Genomic DNA, 12,521 nt, shown 5'->3' with positions numbered 1-12,521 from the left:
AAATTCAAAAAAAAAAAAAAAAAAGCTAAGGAATCATATAATCAGGGTGTTAAAATAAACACAAATCTCACCTTTCAGAGCAAACATTAATAAAAATTTCTCAGCCAGGTTCGTCAGTTTGCAGTTCCCTTAAACATTTCCGATGTGGTCTGTGCCTATTTGCGGCGCGTCTTTATTTGGTGGTGTTGTGAGCATTTGCAGCATGTGTGTTGTTAAATTGATGATGTTTTCTTAATTTGCATGCGTTTTTTCATTTGCAGTGCATTGAGCTCTCTCGGCCGCCGTCTTAAACAGCTCTAAACAAATCTGTGGCTGGATTTTGATGAGAGACAACAGGAGATAGACTTTTTCACTTCTTCACTATGTTATTATGGATTATGGACTCGGATTTTAGTTCAAAAGGTCTTAATGATGGATTTGTTTCTTATAAACACACAGCTTTTGGCTTAAACCAGACAGTTTCATCTAGGGATGCACGATATTGGATTTTTGCACCTATCCGATATGCCGATATTTTTCAACTCATTTTGGCCGATACAGATATATTTCCTTTGTTTGGAAAAAACACCAAGTCTCTCCTGTGCAGAGATTATAAACAAATTATTTTTTACATTTTGGTTAGTTTTTAACAAAAACTTACTTGCTAGAATAAAAAAAAAACTTATTTTATAATAAGAGTACATTGAAAGCTTTGAAAATAACTATAAATCAACTATAAACCAATTACAGCATTTTTTTTTCTTCAGGCAGATGCAGGTAACATTTTATTTGAAAATTTTCTAATTTTGGTCAATAGCCGATGCAGATACCGATATATATTTCCCTTTGTTTTGAAACACCAAGTCTCTCCTGTGCAGAGATTATAAACAAATTATTTTTTACATTTTGGTTAGTTTTTAACAAAAACTTACTTGCTAGAATAAAAAAAAAACTTATTTTATAATAAGAGTACATTGAAAGCTTTGAAAATAACTATAAATCAACTATAAACCAATTACAGCATTTTTTTTTCTTCAGGCAGATGCAGGTAACATTTTATTTGAAAATTTTACATTTAGATGTAGATGGTCTAAAGCAAAAGAGTCTTTCTTAATCTGCTTGGAAAAAAATCACACATTAATGAATAAATCTATATATAAAAAATAATTTAATTTACAAGTGTCATTTTTATTCATGTAAGCTATAGCTTCTGAGCTTTAAATCAAAACATACTAATGATTTTATGACATAAATTACTGCTTTATTTAATCGAACACAATCTTAATGTTATTTGTGTATTTTACTTTCATTTTAATACAAGTAGGCCAACAGCGCCCCCTAAGTAAATAAAAGGCCTTACCGGATGGGCATTAGGACCCGCTGCTGCTGCACATGCTAGTGACTGTTGACTCTTATCACACACCAGACGCGTCATTCTGTGTTTGCTTAATTGCTTTCTCAGATTAAATACGGCGATCCAAAACAGTGAATCTAATCACCATTCTTGACAAAAGTTCGCTTCAAGAATGACCACACTGCTGACATGATTGTATTGCTAGCACACCCTGAGCACATGTAATTTATTCATCTTATCGGCAGGACATATTGGCATAATTTTTCATGGGCCGATGCTGATGTTTACATTTTAAGCCATTATCGGCCGATTCCGATAACGTTCCGATAATATCGTGCATCCCTAGTTTCATCTTTTTTTTTGATTGTGGCCGATGTTTACATTTTAAGCCATTATCGGCCGATTCCGATAACGTTCCGATAATATCGTGCATCCCTAGTTTCATCTTTCTTTCTTCGGATTGTGTGAATGTTCCTGAGATGGTCGTTCTGATCACGTGACGTCTGCGTGCGTCTGTTGTTCTCAGGCGAGACGGTGCGAGTGTTTCAGCGCAGCCGCTGTTACGACGGGACGCTGGCGGCGCTGGTGAAGGCCGGCGTGCGGCTGCTGGTCAGCAACGGTCCAGACGACTCCGCCGCTCTACTGACCGAACTCGCACAGGTGGAGCGAAGGAAAGGTGAGGCCATCAGCGTGCCCCTAGAGGTCAAAGGTCACCGGCAGCAGGCTCTCCAGTTCTACCTGACGCTGCCTCACGTGAGCTACGTCAGCGCGCTGAACATGTGCCATCACTTCAGCTCCGTCAGTCACATGATCAACAGGTGCGCTCATTCACACCTGATGCTCCTGAACCGCAGGTGTGCTTTATTAATGTGAGTCAGGGCCGTAACCACCATATCCCCCCCTAATAATTAGAAATGGCCAATCTGTCCCCCCAATATCTGAAACTTGTGCACTGATCTGCTGCACTCCATTACGCAGCGCTCTGTTTTTAGTAGGGATGTAACGATGAACCACGAGCCGGTTGAAAATCAATTAAAATATGTGACGATTCAAATCGGTTGAGATGCTTAGCAAATCGCGATACAATTGGAGTAGGAGTTTATATGAATGTATCTCTGAGGGGAACTGACTGTTCATAAGCACAGCTCTGCTTTGTTTACAGTGGTAACCCAGGAAACACTGTATCATTGCTGTTCATAAGCGCCACCTGCTGGCAGAGAGTGGATCTGCATCTCATTCAGCTCGTCTGCTGTTTCCTTCAGATATGTTTTATGTATAGTTTCACAAAACTAAAGTCAGAGCATTCTGTTTTTGCTTCAAATTTTGAAATTATAAGTCTAATTTAGATTCAAAACTGCTCGTGTTGCATGAATGCAGCATCTTTGTTTGGATCAAGATTAAAATGCAGTGGTTGCCTGTAATTTTAAATGGAAAGAGCTCAGACAAAGCCTTAGTTTGTTTATATGAAGAGATTTATTTTATTTGTGTAACTTATTTGATTTGGGGTTTGTTTTAAAATTTCAGTTTAGTTTTGTTATATTTCAATTTCACAAAGAAACGTGCAGCAATAGCCTAATCAAATGACACCTTTTCATTTACTGTATAATGTCTTCAATCTCATTTTGTTAAAAAAAAAAAATCGTGAGAAAATCAAAACGTGACATCAAAATAGTGAATCGAATCGTGAGTTGAGTGAATTGTTACATCCCTATTTTTTAGGATGACAAAAAGGTTTCAAAGTGACATTTTCCACCTGGCCTGCTCAGCGGTCTAACAGCGCTCGTCAATGTCAAAAATAATTGAGATAGCCAATCAAATCAAAGTAGGCGGGCTTTACTGTTCACAGAAGCAAAGCACGATTTTCAGCACGAAACGTCAATTTAATGTTGAAAGAGAGTGAGGTAAGATGAAGTAGCAAATCATTTAATATTAGTCAACCGACAGCTATATCCAGAGATGCAAACAAATAAACTTTTCCCCTCAAATATGGCTATTATGATTGATTGATTGATTGATTGAGCGAGAGAGAGAGAGAGATTGAATTTGCATGTGTGATAGTTACCTGAGTCTGTGCATCTCTCTCAACAAACAATGAAGCTGTGAGTTTTACTTCAAAATCAGCGATTTTACCCCCTCATTGCTGAGAAATATAGTGTAGCAATTCATGATTCAGTATAGCTGTTTTATTAATAAAAGTCAGCATTGACAGCAAGTTTCTGTGCGCAATCTCCGATCTCTGTGCATTAATAAAAGCAGCTCATTAATATAGAATGGTGATTAAACTGTATATTCATTATGTATATATAAATACACACATAGTGTATATTTTTTAAATGTTTACATGTATTTACATGCATATATTTATATTCATATAATTTATATTATAAATATTTTTAATATATAAATATAACATTTTTCTGAAATATATACATGCATGTGTGTGTATTTATATATATACATAATAAATATACACAGTACACACACATATATTATGTAAACAAAAACTTTTATTTTGTATGCGATTAATCATGATTAATCATTTGACAGCACTAATATATATATATGTATGTGTGTGTGTGTGTCCCTGCAGCACAAAAGCAGTCTTAAGTCGCTGGCGTATATTTGTAGCAATAGCCAACAATACATTGTATGGGTCAAAATTATTCATTTTTCTTTTATGCCAACAATCATTAGGATATTAAGTAAAGATCATGTTCCATGAAGATATTTAGTAAATGTCCTACCGTAAATATATCAAAACTTAATTTTTGATTAGTAATATGCATTGCTAAGAACTTCATTTGAACAACTTTAAAGATGATTTTCTCAATATTTAGATTTTTTTGCACCCTCAGATTCCAGATTTTCAAATAGTTGTATCTCAGCCAAATATTGTCCTATCCTAACAAACCATACATCAATGGAAAGCTTATTTATTCAGCTTTCAGATGATGTATAAATCTAAATTTCACAAAAGTGACCCTTACGACTGGTTTTGTGCTCCAGGGTCACATATAGAGTTGTTCCAGACATGGTTACGGTCTTGACGTGATTGAGGCGTTTCTGTTGTTTTTCAGTTCGGTGGACGAGCTGCAGGCATCTGCGCACATGAGCCACTCCAGAGCCGAGGATGTTTACCGCTGTCTGCGCTACAGCTGCGATTCGGCTCTCATGACTAACCAGCTCTAACTTATACTCAGCACTTTAATGCATTATGGATTTATTTTTATGAATAATCAGGATTATATCGTACCTTTATGTGACGTAAATGTTTTCCGTTTAGGAAAGTTCTGCCCATCAGATTATGAATGTTGCCGTTACGGTAATTCTGAATTATTTATGTTTACAGGTAATAGAGACTCTGTGTGAGCAGGAACTACTTTGAGAAATAAAAGAGCTTCATCTTTTTGATAACCGCTCGTCTCTTTTCTCCTTCAGTGTGTTTGAGATCATCAGGTTTGTTTGTGGTTTTGAGCCACTAGAGGCCGCTCTTCTCCACTGAACCTTCATCACGGCTCTGATCTTCCTCTCCATCATATAATCTGTAGTGTGTTCCAGTCAGTCTGAACATGCGGAGACTCAGGAGTAACCTGCTATCTTCACATTCATTCATGAGTGTTTGAGTTCATCGTCAGACAGTTAACCGTTTAAATGCCCCATATTTTGTGAGACAAATATGTTGAAGGGTAGAAGGTGTGTGACTGTTGATCTGTGCGTAACGCTGTTCCCTTGAGCTTCATGAATCAAAAACACTGATGAGCAGTCATCAATAATCTGCCTATGAAATCCCTCATAGTATTTACATTCATAAAAATACCGGAGAACGACAACAAATGATGCAAATATATCGTATATACAGGAGTATGTCGATTACAGGCATGTCAGAAACTAGTCACATGTTTAAGGTGCATGTAAAGATTAAATAACAATTACAAAATGACTCTTATGTATGTAAACATGTAGGACCATGTGACCGTTTCTCCAACAGTCTTTCAAGATCATCTGCAGATCTTGCGGTCTGAGAGTCCCTGCATTCATCTAGTTTCACTAATCAGGATTAAAATCGGGAAATCAACTTTGCATTTAAGGTTTACTTTTATGTCTAAATGGAAAGTCAAAGTTTGTACTTGACACACAAAATGTGCAAAAATTGTACTTATAGGGTTGTAACAGCTTGCCACTGTAACAGAAGTCAACTTTGCACTTCATTTACCCCTAAAAAGTGCATAGTAGTACTTTAAGCGCACATATTGCTATTCTAAGGTACTAATATTTACTTTTATGCATTTGGCAGACACTTTTATCTAAAGCGACTTACATTGCATTCAAAGTACACATTTACATTTCATCAGCTCTTGCTTTTCCTGGGAACTGAAGCCATGACCTTGAAGCCTTATGACTTGTATAATATTCACCTTTTAGGTGTAAATAAGGTACAGATTTGTCCCCTGAACAGTTCTGTCCCAGTCACACGCTGTTGTATCGTTAAAGATACAATTTTGCACATTATTTTGGACAGTGTGGGAACGGGATAAATAACTTGCAGACGTGTCACAGTTCTCTCATACGAGATTATTGAGAGACATTCTAAAAGGCTTAATGAGTTAAGACGGTGTTTTTATAAGACCTAACTCTGTAAACAGGTTATTAATAAATCATACTATGTACAGACAAGCAGATGAGTCCAGGATACGAACACAATGCGTTTAATAACACGTTAAGCGTTTTCTTCCCATAGGAAAACATCAATGTGGATGCATTAAAACTGTTTTATTATAGGCTCTGCTTGTCTGTATATGGTATGCTTTATTAATAATGTGTTTACTGAGTTTTGTCTTTCAAAAACACTGTCTTTAATGCATTAAGCCATGTTAAGCGTTTTCTTTATAATGTTATATGGGAGGAAAACGCTCCAACACCTAATTAAACGCATTGCGTTCGCATTCTGGGCTCATCTGCTTGGCTGTAATTAGTATGCTTTATTAATGGGTTTACTGAGTTTGGTCTTTCAAAAACAGTCTTTAAGCCACGTTAAGCGTTTTAGAATGATCCCATCGTCGATGTCCAAATCTCCTGCGGTACGTCGCTCTGGTTCTTCATCAGCGTCAGGCATTTCTACAGATGCTGATCTGGGAATCCTCGAACCCAGTAGACACTCATTCATCCCAATAATTCAGCGGTACGGTCCTTTAAACATAAAGTGGTTAAGATAATGTAAGGTCATTGTTCAGCCTTTGCGTTCGCTGACCTTTTCTCTTTATTAGACAGAGTCTGGAGTCAGGAGGAGGTTTATCGGGGCAGTGAATCTGGTTTCCATCTCAAGAAGATTCAAGTCTTCAGATCCTCGAGTCACAGGCTGCTGTGCTGCAGGTTGGGCTGCATGGGTTCGCAGTCCTTCATGCTGTCGTCGTTCTCGCGCATGTACATGAGGAAGAGTGTGACGGTGGCGAATGTTGTGGCATTGACGGGAAACGCTCTCAAGAGAGTCGAGGTCAGGCCTCGAGTGAAAGTTCTCCATCCTTCCCGCCGCCAGCTCTGACGGACGCAGTCCACGATGCCGTCGTACCTGTTGGCTCCGCCCACTCCGTCCGCCTGGAGGCGGGACTTGATGACATCCACGGGATAAGTAGAGATCCAGGACGCCATTCCCGACATGCCGCCCGCCAGGAGCAGCTTGGGAATGATGTAGTCGGCGTCAGCGTCGCAGCCCAGCGCGCGCGTCAGCGTATCGTAGGCGAGGAAGTAGACGCCGAATCCAGGCGTCTCGCGGATGACGGTGGTCACCATTCCTCGGTTTATTCCTCGGACTCCCTCCTTCCGGTGGATGCGGATCAGGCAGTCCAGAGAGTTCCTGTACATCTTCCTGGAGGCGCTCTTCTCGCCCGTTCCCTGCATCTGCATGCGGGTCTTGGCCAGCTCCATCGGGCAGCAGATCACACACTGGATGAATCCGGCCGCTGCGCCCGCTAGGAACTGGTGCAGAGGCGTATCCGCGCCCAACACTCGCATGGCGTTTCCCTGCATGCCGAAGACGATGGCATTGATGAAGGTCAGGCCCATCATGGGCGAGCCGATGCCCTTATAGAGGCCCAACATCTGGAGTCAAACGAGAAACAAAGACAGTAGCTATGTTTACATCCACCTATTTTTATGTGCATTTTGGAATATCGCATAAAAAAAAAATGCTGGATGGAAACGCCAAGATGTGCCTAAATTCTCAAAATGAGCATAAAAAACTTATGCCCTCAACTAAGTGAGATAAATGTCTTATCCGGTAAGAAAACATGCTCATAAACTACAATGGAAACACATTTACGAAACAAGTTCCACCTTGCGGTAGTTAAATTCACATCTTTGGGTGTGAAGAGTTAATGTCTAGAGAACCCAAAACCCCTCGTCTCTGCACCTGCGGACAAGTATAGATGTTCCCCGTGCTAAATTTAGCTCCGCGTGCTTGTTCCTGACGTCTCGGGTATCTCCTGGAGTTCATGCCTGTCAAACATCTCAGCGTTACTGAACCTCGAACACATGCACTTCTAATCAAATCAGCATCGTTTGATTAATTCGTGTTCCTGGAGATGGTACGCTCCTGACAACAAAGCTTCCAAAATGTGGTTTTCACAGTAATGCCATAGAAAAACCATTTTTGGTTCCCCAAAGAACCTTTCAGTGATCAGTTCTTAAAAGAATCATTTTACTTAATCTTTAAAATAGCATACTACAAATTTAAAGAACCCTTTTCCTCAAAAAAAAATTTTTGTACAAGTGAAAATGATTCTATGGATGTTAAGGGTTCTTCATGGAACCACCAATAAAGAACTTTTATTTTTAAGAGTGTAGAACCGTTTTTGGTTTCACTAACCAGGATTAAAATCGTGGATTTAACTTTTTACTTTATCTTTGCATATGAGGTTTACTTTTATGTTTAAATGGAAAGTCTTAAATTAAGAGCAGAACTCTTAAAGGGATAGTTCACCCAAAAATGAAAGTTCTGTCATTAATTACTCGCCCTCAAGACGTTCCAAACCCGTAAGAACTCCGTTCATTCTATGTCGTTATTTTAGTTTTCTTTGCGCACAAAAAGTATTCTTGTAGCTTCGTAAAGTTACAGTTGAACCCCTGATGTCACATGGACTATTTTAATGATGTCCTTGCTATGTTTCTGAGCCTTGATCGTGTTAGGATCCTTGCTGTCTATGCAGGGTCAGAGAGCTCTTGGAATTCATTTAAAATATCTTAATTTGTGTTCTGAAGATGAACAAAGGTCTTACAGGTTTGGAACGACATGAGGGTGAGTAATTAATGGCAGAATTTTCATTTTTAATAAGACAACTTTGCATTTTATTTACCCCTTTAAAAGTGCATAGCAGTACTTTAAGAGCACATATTGCTACTCCAAGGTACTAATATTTACATTTATCTCAGCGTTACTGAACCTTGAGCACATGCACTTCTAATCAAATCAATATCATCTGATTCATTCATGTAGCACTTAATTAATTCATGAAGCAACTTGCAGTGAACAGTTGTTTAAAGAACTATTACTGTGAAGGACATTTTAATGATCTAAAGAACCATTTTCCACTATACACTTTTAAAAATAAAGTTTCTTTATTGGTGTAGATGAACCTTTAACATCCGTGGAAACTTTCCATTCCAAGATTCTTTAAAGTGGAAAAGGTTCTTTGGATTATTAAGATGTTCTTCACTTTTAGATCTGTCCACTTGTAGGTTCTTTGGGGAACCAAAAATGGTTCTTCTATGGCATCACTGAAAATCCCCATTTGGAAACTTCTTTTTTTTTTTTTATCCAATATGAAGATTCCATGGATGCTAAATTTTTTTAGTGTCTTAATTTTTCATCAAAATTAGTTCCCCCTCTGAAATGACTTTCTCTTTTCAAGAAATCAGATAAAAATTATTGATACACTGCAAAAAAAATGCTTATCTTAGTATGTTTGTCTTGTTTCTAGTAAACAAGTAAAATTATCTGCCAGTGGTGTAAGTAAAATATTCTTAAAACAAGAGAATTTTACTTACCCCACTGGCATATAATTTTACTTGTTTTAAGTAGTTGTTTTGCTTACCAAGTAAATGCATCTTAATAGGGCTGCCCTCGACTAAGGATTTTTCTGGTCACTAGTAGTCGTTCATTTTAAGCATTAGTCGACTAATCGCACGTTTATTAATAAATCATTATAATGAGCCTTTAATTGCCTTCATAGCCTAATAAGCGCTCAAGCGCACACATAAAGCTTGCCACAGCGCACCGCAGAAGCTATGATTATGAATGTGTCAGGGGAAAACAGTAAGGAGGCTGCATTAACATTTTAATAATTCACTGATAAACTAGTGCTTTCTTTGTTCTCGGTTTAAGAGATGAAGTCGGCGACACTGACTCGTCGTCTCCACAGTAGTGGATGCGTCTGCATGTTTCACATGGATTACATATTCTGAGAATATTTGTTTTCCGTTTGAATTGGTTCATTTGAAAGTAGACATTTCACTCTATAGATATATTTTAATGTCTGTAAGGCAAAGATATACACGGAGTTTCGCGCTCAAGTTCACAGAGACCGAGACGGCAGAAAGCGCATCCTGTTCGCTTTCATTATTTCACGAAAGCGTGATTTGTTGTTATTGTGAGTGCACACAAATAAACACAGAGTCTTTACAGATTTGAAAGATGTATTACTCTTATCTGTATGAGCAAAAATTACGGAGTATTTTAAGAGCAAGTGACGCACCGGCGCCTCCTGCAGTGAGCGCTAATGTTCAGCTTCCACACAGACACTTGAATAGTGGACATTCCTCTAGCTTAACATTAGATTGAGCGGCCATGTAAAGTTGCTAATACTTATTTCAGATGATAAGCCATATTTGTGGTGGATGATTGATAGGCGAGCGTTTGGACGTCCTGCCGGATGCACTGTATTACCTTTTTTTTTTTCCTGCGACTAAAAAAATGTTGGTCAACGAAGCCTCTTCTATTAGGGGGCAGCCCCTACATCTTAATTTAAGAATTTTTTGATATTTAGAAACAAGACAAAAATACTAAGTAAGATAAGCTTTTTTTTTTTTTTGCAGTGTATGATCAGTTTTTGTCTTGTCTGTGAGATCAGTGCAAAACCAGCCTGTTGAGCTTTCAAAGACGTCATAAGGATCTCTCGTCATTAATCCTACTCACCGATTCCTGACGGACGATGGACTGGAAGCAGTGATACGTGCCGCGGTACAAGGGCTTGTCCACGCTCTGAACCTGCAGTCTCACCTAGAAAATGGAATTTTTCCCATTAAACCTGCTGTGATCAGGCCACGAGTGATGGTTGAGATGGAAAAACACAGCAGAAATCACACAGAAGTGAATGAATCTAGAGCTGATGTTTGACCATATTCAATAAGATTCCAGTCCAATGGAAAGAGAGGAACGGACCCGGGCTTTACTTACGAGGTTAACCTCCGAGCGGCCAGTGTAACAGCCTCGCTCTCATCTACAAAAAAGTGACACTTTTGCTGTAAAAGACCCTTCAGCTGTGAACTCGTGATCAGAACAAAGGCACCAAGGCAAGACGTATCTTGCCCTTTGCCTTTAAGTACAAAAAACACTCTGGGTTTTAGAAAAGTGTTAGTTTTACGGCAGCGGCTCACAGAAACACACACATGCAACTAATGACAATAACAGACCATAATACTCAACACAATACAGTCTGAGCATTCTGTCTCTCAGCTGATGCTTTTTAATGCAGGTATATCATCTAAAGGCATGCGTCTTGATCAGGGTTAATACGCATTTAGGCATTCGATGGCTGCTTTTATCCAAAGTAACACATCGCATTCATTTCAATAAATGCGTACAATCTGTTCTTGCACAGGAACATACAACCCTCAAGCTAAAACATTGAAATATTAAAGCCATTTATCATTTTAATTAGATTTTAATTGATTATACAATCTAATAGATGGCTATTTGTCAAACCGTGAATGCAGAATCTGACAAACGTGACTGACTTTGTAAGACAATTTGTGCACATGCGTTTGGTGTTTAAGATGAGCTTTAGTAGTAGATGCACTCTTTAAAATAAAGCAGTTTTTGCAGTGATGCCATAGAAGAAGCATATGTGACCCTGGAGCACAAAACCAGTCATCAGGGTCAATTTTGTGAAACTGAGATTTATACATCATCTGAAGCTGAATAAATAATCTTTCCATTGATGTATGGTTTGTTAGGATAATGATAATAAGAAATGTTTCTTGAGCAGCAAATCAGCATATTAGAATTAGATTGAATTAGAATAAGATTTCTGAAGGATCATGTGACACTGAAGACTGGAGCAATGATGCTAAAAATCTAAATATTGAGAAAATCGTCTTTAAAGTTGTTCAAATGAAGTTCTTAGCAATGCATATTACTAATCAAAAATTAAGTTTTGATATATTTACGGTAGGAAATGTACAAAATATCTTCATGGAACATGATCTTTACTTAATATCCTAATGATTTTTGGCATAAATGAAAAATGTATAATTTTGTCCCATACAATGTATTGTTGGCTATTGCTACAAATATACCCCAGCGACTTATGACTGCTTTTGTGCTGCAGGCTCACGTATATGCTTCCCCAAAGAACCTTTCAGCGAAAAAAGTCTTAAAAACCATTTTTCTTAATTTTTTAAAATAACATTTTACAAATCTAAAGAGCTTTTTTTCTGCTATAAAGAATCTTAAGGTTCCATGCATGTTGAGGGTTCTTCATGGAACCACCGATAAAGGGCCTTTATTTTTAAGAGTGTAGAAGAAGCATTTTTGGTTCCTCAAAGAACCTTTCAGTCAGTAGTTCTGCTGATTTTTACTGGTTTAGTCAAAGCAGACGTACCTTGACCGTATCAAACGGATGTCCGACCAGCACACCTGCGGCTCCTGAAACATGAACACCTGAGAGTGAGTTCAGACTGTTCGAACACCGTCAGCATGATTAGGAACGTGTCAGAGCTGCAAGCGACTGATGCAATGTGTTTGAGCTATGAGTCTGAGGTCAGCTCTTCAGCCTTGACCCGTGCGAATGAAAGACACCTGCGTCATTCATGCATGAGGCAAGAGCTGTTTGACCAATCGATGTAAACATCACACGATCATCATCTGCAGACTGCAAAACTATCTCACAGACGTCTTCATGCTTCTCAGGTTCTC

At 38.4% G+C, this 12,521-nt stretch overlaps 2 protein-coding genes across 10 annotated transcripts in view; one reads left to right on the top strand and one right to left on the bottom strand.

Annotated features, from left to right (window-relative positions):
* The window catches only part of fancm (FA complementation group M), a 51,998-nt gene extending 47,263 nt beyond the window's left edge, over positions 1 to 4,735 (top strand). For 4 of the 9 annotated variants that reach the window (XM_016484435.1, XM_016484436.1, XM_016484434.1 and 1 more), the window contains 2 exons: positions 1,860 to 2,202; positions 4,411 to 4,528. In XM_016484435.1, coding sequence (XP_016339921.1) covers positions 1,860 to 2,202; positions 4,411 to 4,522 — 455 coding nt within the window. In that variant the 3' untranslated portion in view covers positions 4,523 to 4,528. Of the gene's footprint in view, positions 1 to 1,859; positions 2,203 to 4,410 lie in introns of all 9 variants that reach the window. The other 5 variants (XM_016484440.1, XM_016484437.1, XM_016484438.1 and 2 more) reach the window with 3 other exon arrangements.
* Positions 4,736 to 5,480: 745 nt separating this feature from the next.
* LOC107687216 (mitochondrial basic amino acids transporter-like) lies at positions 5,481 to 12,288 on the bottom strand (the record flags this gene model as incomplete). Its single annotated transcript, XM_016484455.1, has 3 exons — positions 5,481 to 7,429; positions 10,521 to 10,604; positions 12,208 to 12,288. Coding segments are annotated over 3 exons (912 nt in total), but the record flags the coding sequence as incomplete, so codon positions are not given.
* Between the last annotated feature and the right edge of the window lie 233 nt (positions 12,289 to 12,521).

Source organism: Sinocyclocheilus anshuiensis, unplaced genomic scaffold (genome assembly GCF_001515605.1).
Source record: "Sinocyclocheilus anshuiensis isolate Anshui unplaced genomic scaffold, SAMN03320099.WGS_v1.1 scaffold1569, whole genome shotgun sequence".
Classification (NCBI taxonomy): Eukaryota; Metazoa; Chordata; class Actinopteri; order Cypriniformes; family Cyprinidae; genus Sinocyclocheilus; species Sinocyclocheilus anshuiensis.
Note: the sequence above shows the minus strand (reverse complement) of the source record. Positions and strands in the feature narration are given on the sequence as shown.